Source organism: Bidens hawaiensis, unplaced genomic scaffold, assembly GCF_021521415.1.
Source record: "Bidens hawaiensis isolate Kalapana, Puna unplaced genomic scaffold, B.hawaiensis_p1.1 tig00011744_1, whole genome shotgun sequence".
NCBI classification, from domain to species: domain Eukaryota; kingdom Viridiplantae; phylum Streptophyta; class Magnoliopsida; order Asterales; family Asteraceae; genus Bidens; species Bidens hawaiensis.
In genome coordinates, this window is record NW_027491930.1 from 465,918 (window position 1) to 484,023 (window position 18,106).

Sequence of the window (18,106 nt, forward strand, 5' to 3'; positions counted from 1 at the left end):
ACACAGCCCGCTTTCACCTACCATTAATATCGTTTACGGGTTGTCTCGTCTCGGTCATGTCGTTCCTTGCCTACCAAAGATCTTTCCCTTGAATATACAATTTGATACATTTCATCCATTGTTTATAGTTGCCCTGATTATACTTTTTGATTCCTTTTACAACTTCTGATTCTGTAATCATTTCGCATACTCTAATCTTTCATCGGTTCTTTGTTGCGATCTTTAATCACCATGTTGAAAACTACAAAGAACATGAGCCTATTTTCGTTAGGCTCTTGAAGAGGTATGTACCCGCCTCAACACCAAGCGAGGCGGGTCAACCCACAAGATATAGACAACAGGCTTGAAATCAAGACATTACGAAGGCACAAAGCCAAAACCTATGCGCATGGCGCATATCACATATGCTCAGGCATCATATGCCCAGGCATCACACATGCTCAGGCACCATATGCCCAGGCACCACATATGCTCGCGCATCACATACGCTCACGCATATCACATACGCGCGTGGCGCATATCGCATGCTCGTGCATATCACATCTGCGCATGAAACATCTGCGCGTGAGAATAAAGAGAAGACCTCGCGCATCCTCAGGATAGGCGCATATCACACATGCACATAATCAACCTCATCCTTATCCAAATCAGGATTAGGGCAACCTTGATTGTGCACGTCAGACAACCTTCCAGAAGGTATCTTTTTAAGGAATAAGAATATGCTAATGTTGACAGCTGCCAAATGAAAGGTAGACAACTCAGCATGACACATGTGCTACCACGTGATTACAACCAATGAGAAAGCACCAGGTGTCCCAGAGGACACGTGGCGCAGAGCAATTGGAGGAGGCCAACAAGGCTGAGCCCAATCAGTGGAAACCCTAGCACTATAAATACAGCATCAACTCCACAAGGAGGGAGACTCATTGATTCACATTCATTCACATTCAATCATATTCAATTACATTCACTCACAGACAGTTACAGCCAGTAACACACAATCACAGAGTATTCAGCTGTTAAGCCATACTCTCCAGAATTCCTTACTCTCTGATATTATTATCTTCTCCCACAAATACTTATTCTCACACCGGAGGGTTACCCCAGAGAGGACCCATCTGTCCCTTTCTGAGGGGTAAGTTGACGGTGCTGTTCATTTTGTAGGTGGAAGAACCCAGATCCAAGAGAAACCATCAGTGAAATTGCATAATCACACCCGAGGAAAGTAGATCGTCTACCAGTGAGTCGATCCACGCTTCTTCAGCTCTTATACTAGTTGTTAAAATAGAGGGGGAACAAGAACACCAGTTTCATCACAAGCATTTGACCTTTTTTGTTTTTTCTTTTTTAGATAACTGATAAAAAAACAAATAGACCCTACCTTATACCTAGAAACTTAGGGAACAAAGAAAACTAGAAATTAGGAAGCACAACCAAACTCAAACTCTAAATTATATAAATACTGAAAATAAAAAATTAACAAAAAAAACACTTATTATTACTATTAGTCCTTTCGGTTTAGATCAATCATACCTCCATTAATGTCCTTAATATTGTGTCATAGTTGACAAGACTAGATACTTACTGATGCAAGTCCATATTGAATTCAAGCTTTTCTATTATTACTCAAGTGATTCATTAACAACAGATAATACAATTCCATAAAGGATTAGTTGGTTTATATATAAGAAATAAAAATTAAATTGAATAAGACAAATGCAACTTTCATCGAAAACTATTTACAACATGTTGAAATATACCATACTATGCCATGCATACACACACATATAACCTTTTCAATTTCAATGACAATAATGACCATACCAACAATGCCTGCCTCCTCCCTCATAACCTTCGTCACCTTCATCTCTACTATGAATCCACCACAACAAATTACTCATAGAGTTCCCATCATCATGTCCACTCAACTTTCTAATCTTTTCAAGAGCAACCTCCTTCTCATAAACCCCTTCCAATGCATACACAAACCCCTTCCACCCTTCACTCGCACCCTCCCTATTCACCGCGGGCAAAGCCCACTCCACAAGCTGCCTCACAAACCGAACATCCGAAAACAAAACCTCGGTGATCGGCAACAACGGCAGCACATGAATACCCAACCTGCATTCCTTCCACTCCCCTGGAGCAAACCACAAGCCACTGTCCCTTTTATTCGCCCACAAAACACCCACCACTCGGTTTTCACGTGTGAAATCTTCACTATACAAACTATCTTCCACTCTTACATGCCACCATGCTTGAGCTGCATGGACCTCCATGGCTAAAAGCAACGAACTCGTCGAAACAAGATGCGTGTCTCCATACGCTAACCCCATCAACGCGGCTGAATAATAAGCGTTCACGGCCTCACTCGTGCTTTCTTGATTCCTTCCATCCGCGAATTCAGTCAAACCACCGGCCCACGAATGCAGCTTCCACAAATCAAAGCATCTTAACCGAGTATACTTGGTGTTTCCGCCTCTACCCAACGTCATGAAATCCGCCATCAACGAGTAAGCTTGAGGCCGATATGTTCTTCCCCAGACCGGGTCTAGTTTGGCTAGAACCGCGATCCCATAAAGAAAGTAACCGATATGGTAATGGTGATCATTGTATATCCCAAACCCGAAATCAGCACCCGAATCTTGACACCCTTGTTTTGTAATTATTCCACCCCATGTTTTATCATACAGAAAACCATTCCCGTTAAAGGTTCCATCTAGCCATGGTTGGATCATATCTTTCAAATACTTCACAACTTTAGGCATTGCATCAACTTGACCGATTTCCTCAGCGATTAATGCTAATCTAGCGGCTCTTGCCACCAACTTTCCATAAAAGTACGATGATGTTGTCGATACTGAAGTCGAATCCAAATCATTGACATCTTTCACAAGAGCATTAACGATTTCCGGGTATGATTCTTCTCTAACTCCTTTGATCGAATGCCACGTAACTGAAACCGGGTCGGTTTTCAAAACCCATGAATCTCCTATAACACCCACGAGTTCGCCGTCGATGCTTTTGTATCTACAGCCATCTAGAATCTTGCTTGAAGAATTATGATCAAGAATACGAAGATGAAGAGGGTTTGCTAGCATTAACAAATCACCCCAGCCTCTCTTTTCCCATTTGTATTCGACGCAAAATGGCGAACTGAACACAGCTTCACCGGATACAGGATAACAAGAACTGAATTGATCAAGAACTGGCTCGAAGTTGGGGTCGGAATTAGGGACTATTGCGATACGAATTATGCCAGAAAATGGTAAAGATGTGATCTTTGACATCTCATGTGTGAGATCAATACTTGAAGATGAATACAACACCCATGTTTGGCCATTGTTGAGATTGAATTTGTATTTGGTTCTTGAAGAATTAGGAGTAAAATCAAGAATAGCATGAATAGTTGAAATGGAGAGTGTGCCACTTTGCATGACTTGACATGTTAAAAATGGGCTGCCTCTAACGAGGTAAAACCTTAGATTTGGAATGTCTAGAGTGACACTTAGATCATTAAATGAAGATATTGTGTGGGCTTGATTCGGGTCGGGGTTGTCCACCGTGGAGATAGTGAGATCCGCGTTAAAGATTTGATATGTGAACGCGGTGGAGGAGAATAAAGTCGGGTAAGACATGGAAAGCGATGATGGAGATGACTTGATCAAATACGGGTGGATGTATTCAGGTTGATCGCCATTTTTGAGGACAAAGTTTTGAAAGAATGAGTTTGTGGGGAGAGGAGATGAGAGGAGTTGAGGGGAGAAGTAACGTGAGGGGTCCGGGAGGACGGTGGATTGGGATTCAGGGAACATGAAAGGGTGGGTCGGGCGGCGGTACATGATGGCGGGTGGTGGTTCTGGTGGTGGAGAAGGGCAAGGTGATGGTGGTTTTATAGAGGGTTTTCTTGGACGTTTTTTGAAGGGTTTGGTGATAATTCTCTCCACTCTTCTCCCAATTTTCTTTAGATTAACCATGTTGATTGGGACTAGACAAATGGATATATTTCGTTACTTAAAAGAATTAGTTTAACATTATTAATATTATTAATATATACTATGACAAAATGGAAATTGAATCCTTCACTCAAAGATTTAGTTTCCAAAAACTAATAAACGAACAACTTAACTTTAGGAGCTGTTGCACAAAACATTAGCTTTTGCCAAATTGATCGGATGACTAACCGAACAACTATAACGGTATACTGATAGTTTGGTACGTCTGATTGTGCTTTCATCGATCGGATTTTGGATTTGGGATGAAGAACATAATAAGAATAATAATGTTTTTGGCAATTTGAAAAGGGAGGATTGAATTAGAAGTGAATTATGTTTGGATGATGATGATTTGAAGGCGCTTCTATAAATATAGTGTGTTAAAGGAAAATATGGTTGAATGTTTCAAGGAAGGCATAATTGTATATGGGTTCTTTTATATGCTTTGATGGTGAGTCAAGCAAAATTAAAATTTTATATATATAAAAGGAAGTATTCCTGCCAATCAAGTTGAATATGAGGAAATCTTGCCTTCAATTCAAGGAATACTAATCTCTGTTGATTCAGCTTGCAAGTTTAAGAAATGTATGCATTTAGTCTTGAAATTATCAAGAATATGACATATAATAAGAGTCATATATATAATGTTAAAATAAGTAGAAGTAATGAAACGATGACATGAGCTAGGCTATACATATTAGCAAACTTAATGTTCTTTTTCTATCAAATGACTGGAATAAAAAGAATTAGTCGAAACTCGAAAGAGAAATGGGTTAATTTAAGGGTAGGGGCAGCAAATCCTGAAATAACACAAACACGACATAGTAAGAAACATATTTTGGGTTAGTTGACACGGCCCGTTTTATTAAGCATCACAAACCCAACCATGGTCCGCTTAAAAAATTGGTCAAACCAATAACACCATCCATTAAACTGTGGGTTAACCTGGCACCATGCGCATGGTAACATTTCACGGATGTCGTTATTTGTATACTAAAACGGATGTGATATGTCATACCTACTTATTTATATGGACGGTATCTAACTATTAGACTAAAATATAATTTGAAATATGTAACTTATTGATTTGTAACTTCTATGTTAATTATTTATCTTTATTTTGCTTGATCTTGTCCTATTGTTAAGCCTTGATTTTAGTCTTTTCTCTAGTATATGTAACCAAATATTATGATTAAAATATTTAAGTTGTTTTGATAAACTTATTATGGTATTAGAGCCTAAAGTGCTCCGTCGAGCTCTTTCCGATCCCAACTTCCGACAACGGTTTCACCACATACTGAAATTAACTAACAGCTTGTTGCCGCCTCAAATTTCTCTATTTAACTTACTTCCACCATATCACATCTGCGCATGAAACATATGCGCGTGAGAATAAAGAGAAGACCTCGCGCATCCTCAGGATAGGCGCATATCACACATGCACATAATCAACCTCATCCTTATCCAAATCAGGATTAGGGCAACCTTGATTGTGCACGTCAGACAACCTTCCAGAAGGTATCTTTTTAAGGAATAAGAATATGCTGATGTTGACAGCTGACAAATGAAAGGTAGACAACTCAGCATGACACATGTGCTACCACGTGATTACAACCAATGAGAAAGCACCAGGTGTCCCAGAGGACACGTGGCGCAGAGCAATTGGAGGAGGCCAACAAGGCTGAGCCCAATCAGTGGAAACCCTAGCACTATAAATACAGCATCAACTCCACAAGGAGGGAGACTCATTGATTCACATTCAATCATATTCAATTACATTCACTCACAGACAGTTACAGCCAGTAACACACAATCACAGAGTATTCAGCTGTTAAGCCATACTCTCCAGAATTCCTTACTCTCTGATATTATTATCTTCTCCCACAAATACTTATTCTCACACCGGAGGGTTACCCCAGAGAGGACCCCTCTGTCCCTTTCTGAGGGGTAAGTTGACGGTGCGGTTCATTTTGTAGGTGGAAGAACTCAGATCCAAGAGAAACCATCAGTGAAATTGCATAATCACACCCGAGGAAAGTAGATCGTCTACCAGTGAGTCGATCCACGCTTCTTCAGCTCTTATACTAGTTGTTAAAATAGAGGGGGAACAAGAACACCAGTTTCATCACAAGCATTTGACCTTTTTTGTTTTTTCTTTTTTAGATAACTGATAAAAAAACAAATAGACCCTACCTTATACCTAGAAACTTAGGGAACAAAGAAAACTAGAAATTAGGAAGCACAACCAAACTCAAACTCTAAATTATATAAATACTGAAAATAAAAAATTAACCAAAAAAACACTTATTATTACTATTAGTCCTTTCGGTTTAGATCAATCATACCACCATTAATGTCCTTAATATTGTGTCATAGTTGACAAGACTCGATACTTACTGATGCAAGTCCATATTGAATTCAAGCTTTTCTATTATTACTCAAGTGATTCATTAACAACAGATAATACAATTCCATAAAGGATTAGTTGGTTTATATATAAGAAATAAAAATTAAATTGAATAAGACAAATGCAACTTTCATCGAAAACTATTTACAACATGTTGAAATTTACCATACTATGCCATGCATACACACACATATAACCTTTTCAATTTCAATGACAATAATGACCATACCAACAATGCCTGCCTCCTCCCTCATAACCTTCGTCACCTTCATCTCTACTATGAATCCACCACAACAAATTACTCATAGAGTTCCCATCATCATGTCCACTCAACTTTCTAATCTTTTCAAGAGCAACCTCCTTCTCATAAACCCCTTCCAATGCATACACAAACCCCTTCCACCCTTCACTCGCACCCTCCCTATTCACCGCGGGCAAAGCCCACTCCACAAGCTGCCTCACAAACCGAACATCCGAAAACAAAACCTCGGTGATCGGCAACAACGGCAGCACATGAATACCCAACCTGCATTCCTTCCACTCCCCTGGAGCAAACCACAAGCCACTGTCCCTTTTATTCGCCCACAAAACACCCACCACTCGGTTTTCACGTGTGAAATCTTCACTATACAAACTATCTTCCACTCTTACATGCCACCATGCTTGAGCTGCATGGACCTCCATGGCTAAAAGCAACGAACTCGTCGAAACAAGATGCGTGTCTCCATACGCTAACCCCATCAACGCGGCTGAATAATAAGCGTTCACGGCCTCACTCGTGCTTTCTTGATTCCTTCCATCCGCGAATTCAGTCAAACCACCGGCCCACGAATGCAGCTTCCACAAATCAAAGCATCTTAACCGAGTATACTTGGTGTTTCCGCCTCTACCCAACGTCATGAAATCCGCCATCAACGAGTAAGCTTGAGGCCGATATGTTCTTCCCCAGACCGGGTCTAGTTTGGCTAGAACCGCGATCCCATAAAGAAAGTAACCGATATGGTAATGGTGATCATTGTATATCCCAAACCCGAAATCAGCACCCGAATCTTGACACCCTTGTTTTGTAATTATTCCACCCCATGTTTTATCATACAGAAAACCATTCCCGTTAAAGGTTCCATCTAGCCATGGTTGGATCATATCTTTCAAATACTTCACAACTTTAGGCATTGCATCAACTTGACCGATTTCCTCAGCGATTAATGCTAATCTAGCGGCTCTTGCCACCAACTTTCCATAAAAGTACGATGATGTTGTCGATACTGAAGTCGAATCCAAATCATTGACATCTTTCACAAGAGCATTAACGATTTCCGGGTATGATTCTTCTCTAACTCCTTTGATCGAATGCCACGTAACTGAAACCGGGTCGGTTTTCAAAACCCATGAATCTCCTATAACACCCACGAGTTCGCCGTCGATGCTTTTGTATCTACAGCCATCTAGAATCTTGCTTGAAGAATTATGATCAAGAATACGAAGATGAAGAGGGTTTGCTAGCATTAACAAATCACCCCAGCCTCTCTTTTCCCATTTGTATTCGACGCAAAATGGCGAACTGAACACAGCTTCACCGGATACAGGATAACAAGAACTGAATTGATCAAGAACTGGCTCGAAGTTGGGGTCGGAATTAGGGACTATTGCGATACGAATTATGCCAGAAAATGGTAAAGATGTGATCTTTGACATCTCATGTGTGAGATCAATACTTGAAGATGAATACAACACCCATGTTTGGCCATTGTTGAGATTGAATTTGTATTTGGTTCTTGAAGAATTAGGAGTAAAATCAAGAATAGCATGAATAGTTGAAATGGAGAGTGTGCCACTTTGCATGACTTGACATGTTAAAAATGGGCTGCCTCTAACGAGGTAAAACCTTAGATTTGGAATGTCTAGAGTGACACTTAGATCATTAAATGAAGATATTGTGTGGGCTTGATTCGGGTCGGGGTTGTCCACCGTGGAGATAGTGAGATCCGCGTTAAAGATTTGATATGTGAACGCGGTGGAGGAGAATAAAGTCGGGTAAGACATGGAAAGCGATGATGGAGATGACTTGATCAAATACGGGTGGATGTATTCAGGTTGATCGCCATTTTTGAGGACAAAGTTTTGAAAGAATGAGTTTGTGGGGAGAGGAGATGAGAGGAGTTGAGGGGAGAAGTAACGTGAGGGGTCCGGGAGGACGGTGGATTGGGATTCAGGGAACATGAAAGGGTGGGTCGGGCGGCGGTACATGATGGCGGGTGGTGGTTCTGGTGGTGGAGAAGGGCAAGGTGATGGTGGTTTTATAGAGGGTTTTCTTGGACGTTTTTTGAAGGGTTTGGTGATAATTCTCTCCACTCTTCTCCCAATTTTCTTTAGATTAACCATGTTGATTGGGACTAGACAAATGGATATATTTCGTTACTTAAAAGAATTAGTTTAACATTATTAATATTATTAATATATACTATGACAAAATGGAAATTGAATCCTTCACTCAAAGATTTAGTTTCCAAAAACTAATAAACGAACAACTTAACTTTAGGAGCTGTTGCACAAAACATTAGCTTTTGCCAAATTGATCGGATGACTAACCGAACAACTATAACGGTATACTGATAGTTTGGTACGTCTGATTGTGCTTTCATCGATCGGATTTTGGATTTGGGATGAAGAACATAATAAGAATAATAATGTTTTTGGCAATTTGAAAAGGGAGGATTGAATTAGAAGTGAATTATGTTTGGATGATGATGATTTGAAGGCGCTTCTATAAATATAGTGTGTTAAAGGAAAATATGGTTGAATGTTTCAAGGAAGGCATAATTGTATATGGGTTCTTTTATATGCTTTGATGGTGAGTCAAGCAAAATTAAAATTTTATATATATAAAAGGAAGTATTCCTGCCAATCAAGTTGAATATGAGGAAATCTTGCCTTCAATTCAAGGAATACTAATCTCTGTTGATTCAGCTTGCAAGTTTAAGAAATGTATGCATTTAGTCTTGAAATTATCAAGAATATGACATATAATAAGAGTCATATATATAATGTTAAAATAAGTAGAAGTAATGAAACGATGACATGAGCTAGGCTATACATATTAGCAAACTTAATGTTCTTTTTCTATCAAATGACTGGAATAAAAAGAATTAGTCGAAACTCGAAAGAGAAATGGGTTAATTTAAGGGTAGGGGCAGCAAATCCTGAAATAACACAAACACGACATAGTAAGAAACATATTTTGGGTTAGTTGACACGGCCCGTTTTATTAAGCATCACAAACCCAACCATGGTCCGCTTAAAAAATTGGTCAAACCAATAACACCATCCATTAAACTGTGGGTTAACCTGGCACCATGCGCATGGTAACATTTCACGGATGTCGTTATTTGTATACTAAAACGGATGTGATATGTCATACCTACTTATTTATATGGACGGTATCTAACTATTAGACTAAAATATAATTTGAAATATGTAACTTATTGATTTGTAACTTCTATGTTAATTATTTATCTTTATTTTGCTTGATCTTGTCCTATTGTTAAGCCTTGATTTTAGTCTTTTCTCTAGTATATGTAACCAAATATTATGATTAAAATATTTAAGTTGTTTTGATAAACTTATTATGGTATTAGAGCCTAAAGTGCTCCGTCGAGCTCTTTCCGATCCCAACTTCCGACAACGGTTTCACCACATACTGAAATTAACTAACAGCTTGTTGCCGCCTCAAATTTCTCTATTTAACTTACTTCCACCATATCACATCTGCGCATGAAACATATGCGCGTGAGAATAAAGAGAAGACCTCGCGCATCCTCAGGATAGGCGCATATCACACATGCACATAATCAACCTCATCCTTATCCAAATCAGGATTAGGGCAACCTTGATTGTGCACGTCAGACAACCTTCCAGAAGGTATCTTTTTAAGGAATAAGAATATGCTGATGTTGACAGCTGACAAATGAAAGGTAGACAACTCAGCATGACACATGTGCTACCACGTGATTACAACCAATGAGAAAGCACCAGGTGTCCCAGAGGACACGTGGCGCAGAGCAATTGGAGGAGGCCAACAAGGCTGAGCCCAATCAGTGGAAACCCTAGCACTATAAATACAGCATCAACTCCACAAGGAGGGAGACTCATTGATTCACATTCAATCATATTCAATTACATTCACTCACAGACAGTTACAGCCAGTAACACACAATCACAGAGTATTCAGCTGTTAAGCCATACTCTCCAGAATTCCTTACTCTCTGATATTATTATCTTCTCCCACAAATACTTATTCTCACACCGGAGGGTTACCCCAGAGAGGACCCCTCTGTCCCTTTCTGAGGGGTAAGTTGACGGTGCGGTTCATTTTGTAGGTGGAAGAACTCAGATCCAAGAGAAACCATCAGTGAAATTGCATAATCACACCCGAGGAAAGTAGATCGTCTACCAGTGAGTCGATCCACGCTTCTTCAGCTCTTATACTAGTTGTTAAAATAGAGGGGGAACAAGAACACCAGTTTCATCACAAGCATTTGACCTTTTTTGTTTTTTCTTTTTTAGATAACTGATAAAAAAACAAATAGACCCTACCTTATACCTAGAAACTTAGGGAACAAAGAAAACTAGAAATTAGGAAGCACAACCAAACTCAAACTCTAAATTATATAAATACTGAAAATAAAAAATTAACCAAAAAAACACTTATTATTACTATTAGTCCTTTCGGTTTAGATCAATCATACCACCATTAATGTCCTTAATATTGTGTCATAGTTGACAAGACTCGATACTTACTGATGCAAGTCCATATTGAATTCAAGCTTTTCTATTATTACTCAAGTGATTCATTAACAACAGATAATACAATTCCATAAAGGATTAGTTGGTTTATATATAAGAAATAAAAATTAAATTGAATAAGACAAATGCAACTTTCATCGAAAACTATTTACAACATGTTGAAATTTACCATACTATGCCATGCATACACACACATATAACCTTTTCAATTTCAATGACAATAATGACCATACCAACAATGCCTGCCTCCTCCCTCATAACCTTCGTCACCTTCATCTCTACTATGAATCCACCACAACAAATTACTCATAGAGTTCCCATCATCATGTCCACTCAACTTTCTAATCTTTTCAAGAGCAACCTCCTTCTCATAAACCCCTTCCAATGCATACACAAACCCCTTCCACCCTTCACTCGCACCCTCCCTATTCACCGCGGGCAAAGCCCACTCCACAAGCTGCCTCACAAACCGAACATCCGAAAACAAAACCTCGGTGATCGGCAACAACGGCAGCACATGAATACCCAACCTGCATTCCTTCCACTCCCCTGGAGCAAACCACAAGCCACTGTCCCTTTTATTCGCCCACAAAACACCCACCACTCGGTTTTCACGTGTGAAATCTTCACTATACAAACTATCTTCCACTCTTACATGCCACCATGCTTGAGCTGCATGGACCTCCATGGCTAAAAGCAACGAACTCGTCGAAACAAGATGCGTGTCTCCATACGCTAACCCCATCAACGCGGCTGAATAATAAGCGTTCACGGCCTCACTCGTGCTTTCTTGATTCCTTCCATCCGCGAATTCAGTCAAACCACCGGCCCACGAATGCAGCTTCCACAAATCAAAGCATCTTAACCGAGTATACTTGGTGTTTCCGCCTCTACCCAACGTCATGAAATCCGCCATCAACGAGTAAGCTTGAGGCCGATATGTTCTTCCCCAGACCGGGTCTAGTTTGGCTAGAACCGCGATCCCATAAAGAAAGTAACCGATATGGTAATGGTGATCATTGTATATCCCAAACCCGAAATCAGCACCCGAATCTTGACACCCTTGTTTTGTAATTATTCCACCCCATGTTTTATCATACAGAAAACCATTCCCGTTAAAGGTTCCATCTAGCCATGGTTGGATCATATCTTTCAAATACTTCACAACTTTAGGCATTGCATCAACTTGACCGATTTCCTCAGCGATTAATGCTAATCTAGCGGCTCTTGCCACCAACTTTCCATAAAAGTACGATGATGTTGTCGATACTGAAGTCGAATCCAAATCATTGACATCTTTCACAAGAGCATTAACGATTTCCGGGTATGATTCTTCTCTAACTCCTTTGATCGAATGCCACGTAACTGAAACCGGGTCGGTTTTCAAAACCCATGAATCTCCTATAACACCCACGAGTTCGCCGTCGATGCTTTTGTATCTACAGCCATCTAGAATCTTGCTTGAAGAATTATGATCAAGAATACGAAGATGAAGAGGGTTTGCTAGCATTAACAAATCACCCCAGCCTCTCTTTTCCCATTTGTATTCGACGCAAAATGGCGAACTGAACACAGCTTCACCGGATACAGGATAACAAGAACTGAATTGATCAAGAACTGGCTCGAAGTTGGGGTCGGAATTAGGGACTATTGCGATACGAATTATGCCAGAAAATGGTAAAGATGTGATCTTTGACATCTCATGTGTGAGATCAATACTTGAAGATGAATACAACACCCATGTTTGGCCATTGTTGAGATTGAATTTGTATTTGGTTCTTGAAGAATTAGGAGTAAAATCAAGAATAGCATGAATAGTTGAAATGGAGAGTGTGCCACTTTGCATGACTTGACATGTTAAAAATGGGCTGCCTCTAACGAGGTAAAACCTTAGATTTGGAATGTCTAGAGTGACACTTAGATCATTAAATGAAGATATTGTGTGGGCTTGATTCGGGTCGGGGTTGTCCACCGTGGAGATAGTGAGATCCGCGTTAAAGATTTGATATGTGAACGCGGTGGAGGAGAATAAAGTCGGGTAAGACATGGAAAGCGATGATGGAGATGACTTGATCAAATACGGGTGGATGTATTCAGGTTGATCGCCATTTTTGAGGACAAAGTTTTGAAAGAATGAGTTTGTGGGGAGAGGAGATGAGAGGAGTTGAGGGGAGAAGTAACGTGAGGGGTCCGGGAGGACGGTGGATTGGGATTCAGGGAACATGAAAGGGTGGGTCGGGCGGCGGTACATGATGGCGGGTGGTGGTTCTGGTGGTGGAGAAGGGCAAGGTGATGGTGGTTTTATAGAGGGTTTTCTTGGACGTTTTTTGAAGGGTTTGGTGATAATTCTCTCCACTCTTCTCCCAATTTTCTTTAGATTAACCATGTTGATTGGGACTAGACAAATGGATATATTTCGTTACTTAAAAGAATTAGTTTAACATTATTAATATTATTAATATATACTATGACAAAATGGAAATTGAATCCTTCACTCAAAGATTTAGTTTCCAAAAACTAATAAACGAACAACTTAACTTTAGGAGCTGTTGCACAAAACATTAGCTTTTGCCAAATTGATCGGATGACTAACCGAACAACTATAACGGTATACTGATAGTTTGGTACGTCTGATTGTGCTTTCATCGATCGGATTTTGGATTTGGGATGAAGAACATAATAAGAATAATAATGTTTTTGGCAATTTGAAAAGGGAGGATTGAATTAGAAGTGAATTATGTTTGGATGATGATGATTTGAAGGCGCTTCTATAAATATAGTGTGTTAAAGGAAAATATGGTTGAATGTTTCAAGGAAGGCATAATTGTATATGGGTTCTTTTATATGCTTTGATGGTGAGTCAAGCAAAATTAAAATTTTATATATATAAAAGGAAGTATTCCTGCCAATCAAGTTGAATATGAGGAAATCTTGCCTTCAATTCAAGGAATACTAATCTCTGTTGATTCAGCTTGCAAGTTTAAGAAATGTATGCATTTAGTCTTGAAATTATCAAGAATATGACATATAATAAGAGTCATATATATAATGTTAAAATAAGTAGAAGTAATGAAACGATGACATGAGCTAGGCTATACATATTAGCAAACTTAATGTTCTTTTTCTATCAAATGACTGGAATAAAAAGAATTAGTCGAAACTCGAAAGAGAAATGGGTTAATTTAAGGGTAGGGGCAGCAAATCCTGAAATAACACAAACACGACATAGTAAGAAACATATTTTGGGTTAGTTGACACGGCCCGTTTTATTAAGCATCACAAACCCAACCATGGTCCGCTTAAAAAATTGGTCAAACCAATAACACCATCCATTAAACTGTGGGTTAACCTGGCACCATGCGCATGGTAACATTTCACGGATGTCGTTATTTGTATACTAAAACGGATGTGATATGTCATACCTACTTATTTATATGGACGGTATCTAACTATTAGACTAAAATATAATTTGAAATATGTAACTTATTGATTTGTAACTTCTATGTTAATTATTTATCTTTATTTTGCTTGATCTTGTCCTATTGTTAAGCCTTGATTTTAGTCTTTTCTCTAGTATATGTAACCATATATTATGATTAAAATATTTAAGTTGTTTTGATAAACTTATTATGGTATCAGAGCCTAAAGTGCTCCGTCGAGCTCTTTCCGATCCCAACTTCCGACAACGGTTTCACCACATACTGAAATTAACTAACAGCTTGTTGCCGCCTCAAATTTCTCTATTTAACTTACTTCCACCACTAAAATATTTTCCGCCGACGCACTGTTCCGTCGGCCCAATGTTCCCTTCCCCAATATTTTCCGGCGACACACTGTTTCGTCGGCCCACTGTTCCCTTCCACCACTAAAATATTTTCCGGCGACGACTGTTCCATCGACCCACTGTTCCCTTCCACCACTAAAATATTTTCCGGCGACGCACTATTCCGTCAATTTCCTGCGACACACTATTCCGCCACTATTACCCTCTACCACTAAAATATTTTCCGGCGACGCAGTGTTCCGTCGAACCACTGTTCCCTACCACCTCTAAAATACTCCGATCGACGCACTGTTCCGGCGACCCACTGTTCCCCTCCACCAATAAAATATTTTTCGGCGACGTCCTACTCCGTCGACCCATTGTTGTCTCCATAACTAAAATATATTCTGGCGATGCGCTATTCCGTCGACCCACTGTTTTCTCCACAACTAAAATATATTCCGGCGATGCACTGTTTCGTCGGCCTACTGTTCCATCCACCACTAAAGTCCTTCCAAAGACCCACACGCGACGCTGCCGAAGGCTTTTTTAACAAGATATGTCTTCTCTCACGATCGTCCATCTTGCGGGGGCATATTAGACTAGAATATAATTTGAAATATGTAACTTATTGATTGTAACTTCTATATTAATTATTTGTCTTTATTTTGCTTGATCTTGTCTTATTGTTAAGCCTTGATCTTAGTGTTTTCTCTAGTATGTGTAACCATATATTATAAATAAAATATTTAAGTTGTTTTGATAAACTTATTACTAACCACGTCCACACATCAACATCATGGCAAATGTGGACAATGAATTTGCATTGAAAGATATGGTTCCATTGAGTTATTTTCTCGGTATCGCGGTTACTTGGCGAGGTAATGAAATGTTCTTATCGCAACAAGCATGCGTCCATGGCATAATTCACCAGGCCGACATGGCCTCTTGTCAGACCCCCCCTACACCTGTCGAGACCAAACTCAAAATAAGCGTTGAAGATAGGGCTTCGTTTAATGATCTCACTCTCTATCGTAGTCTGTCCGAGGCACTAAAATATTTGACGTTTACCTGCCCCGACATATCATAAGTCGTTCAAGTGTTCAACAGACATGTACGCATATGCATGCCCCCAATTTCACTCATTGGGATGCTCACCGCATCATCCGATATATACTTGCTTCTTCATCTTACGCACTCACCCTTGGACCGCTTCAATCTTTAACCCTTCAAGCCTATTGGGCGGATTGTCCAGACACTCGTTGTTCCACCCCGGGTTACTATGCATACCTTGGAGACAACCTCCTTTCTTGGTCGTCTAAACGTTAGTCCACCATTTCCCCCTCTAGTGCTGATGTTGAATACCAAGGCATAGCCAACGTTGTAGCCGAAATTTGTTGGCTCCGAAATCTATTGCTTGACTTAGTAGTCCGTTGTCACATGCCACTCTCATATATTGTGATAATATAAACACAATCTATTTATCAGGTAATCCGGTCTGGCATCAACGCATAAAACACATCGAACTGAACATTCATTTCGTTGTGAGCAGATACAACGGGGCAACGTTCGATATTTACATGTACCCTCTCGATACCGGATACCTGACATCTTTACCAAATGCTTCCCACAGATATTATTTGATTACCTTCGGTCCAGTCTCAGCATCCAGGCTTCTCCTTCTTCCATTACGAGGGTTTAATAGAATCTATATATTTAGGAAGATATCATGTTTATTTAAAACGATATGCTATCTCTAAAATAGAAGATTTGATTGTAACTATTTATATGGGAAAAGATTAATGTAATAGGCAAACAATTATCACATTCCTTCATTAATTACTCTTCAACTCTTTACCAATTTTATTTTAGTTCTAGAGGCCCATTACACGACTGTTCTCATTCGATTATTCTAATCTCGGGCTAAATATATAAAACCAAGGTTTTTTAATTGGGAATGAGTGAGAAATATAAAGAAAACAATTAAAATAACAAAAAATTACAAAAAAGTTTCATATGAGTCGGAGTGATTAATTAATTAAGTTGTTTCTAAGTCACAAGGTATTACTCATATTCGTAAATGAACATAAAACGTGTCAATCTGAAACACGACACGAATTTTAAACGTGTTTGGCACACCACGACACAAATAAATACATGGGTCGGGTTAGGGTTTAAGAATTCAACCCGCCAACCCCCTGAACCTGAAACACGACACCATTTACACCCCGGGACTGGACGCACGTTATTGCAGGCACAACTGAGAAAACTTACACTGCTGCATCTTAACAAAGTTAATACTGAAATAATTGTAATAATAATTGAAAACTTGTATTCTTATTACATAAACAAACAGACACAAAGACCACATTGATAGATACAGTGATTATTACATGAGTTGTCACTCAATTATATGTACTAGCTAGTCATGCATGTTGTAGCTAATTATCCCGAAGGGTAAAGAGTCACCATCAGAACATGAACCACAAGGAATGTATAAATATAAAATGACATGAGTCATGACATCCAACATATATAGTTTGATCAGAAGAAGAGGACAAGTCAACTTTTTAAAAAGTAATTATCCACATGAATAACAGACTGTTCATGGGCATGTTGGTTAACTTTTTTAAGTATTTTGCATATGCAGCAGCCAGTTGTTTATTATGCATCTACAATTACTTTCCCAGCACATGACCATATGCTGCTTAAATATAAAATTATATGACTAAAACTCGTGTGTCGATCTACAACAAGTGAGCTGATAAAGGCCTTTAAGGGCATATTTATGCGTTGGAACGATATTTGTGATTATTTTATTATTATTTGATTCGTATAAGATGAAAATCACCTCTCAAGATTCGATGAGGAGTTGATCCCGAAGTTAGTAGACTCGATCAGTTTGACAATGGGAAATAGCACGTAAAGGCCCAGAGTTTAAACAAATTTAACTTGGCTAGGAACAAAGTTACGGGGACTATAACCAACAGACAGAAAGGTCTCGACGACCAAGATTATGTGGCAAACAACCATAGACGGTTTGGCCCAGCTGTCATACCTGAATTCCTTGATTTAAATGCCACATTTTTTTTCTCGATTTCGTCAATCTTCAGTGCCCTTTTTTTACGCTTAAAAAGC

General features: G+C 39.3%; 3 protein-coding genes across 3 annotated transcripts; all 3 read right to left on the reverse strand.

Moving 5' to 3' along the window:
* Positions 1-1,780: 1,780 nt before the first annotated feature.
* LOC143538860 (glucan endo-1,3-beta-D-glucosidase-like) lies at positions 1,781-3,958 on the reverse strand. The gene has a single exon (XM_077032315.1). The coding sequence runs from the start codon at positions 3,840-3,842 to the stop codon at positions 1,803-1,805; it is 2,040 nt and encodes a 679-aa protein (XP_076888430.1). The 5' UTR covers positions 3,843-3,958; the 3' UTR covers positions 1,781-1,802.
* Positions 3,959-6,587: 2,629 nt separating this feature from the next.
* On the reverse strand, positions 6,588-8,765 carry LOC143538862 (glucan endo-1,3-beta-D-glucosidase-like). Its single transcript, XM_077032316.1, has one exon. It carries the CDS (start codon positions 8,647-8,649, stop codon positions 6,610-6,612), a length of 2,040 nt encoding a protein of 679 aa, XP_076888431.1. The 5' UTR covers positions 8,650-8,765; the 3' UTR covers positions 6,588-6,609.
* Positions 8,766-11,394: 2,629 nt separating this feature from the next.
* LOC143538863 (glucan endo-1,3-beta-D-glucosidase-like) lies at positions 11,395-13,572 on the reverse strand. The gene has a single exon (XM_077032317.1). The coding sequence runs from the start codon at positions 13,454-13,456 to the stop codon at positions 11,417-11,419; it is 2,040 nt and encodes a 679-aa protein (XP_076888432.1). The 5' UTR covers positions 13,457-13,572; the 3' UTR covers positions 11,395-11,416.
* Between the last annotated feature and the right edge of the window lie 4,534 nt (positions 13,573-18,106).

What these genes read in the sequence shown, in the direction of transcription:
- LOC143538860 (XM_077032315.1), bottom strand. Translation starts at nt 3,842, where the DNA reads ATGTACCGCCGCCCGACCCACCCTTTCATGTTCCCTGAATCCCAATCC.
- LOC143538863 (XM_077032317.1), bottom strand. Translation starts at nt 13,456, where the DNA reads ATGTACCGCCGCCCGACCCACCCTTTCATGTTCCCTGAATCCCAATCC.
- LOC143538862 (XM_077032316.1), bottom strand. Translation starts at nt 8,649, where the DNA reads ATGTACCGCCGCCCGACCCACCCTTTCATGTTCCCTGAATCCCAATCC.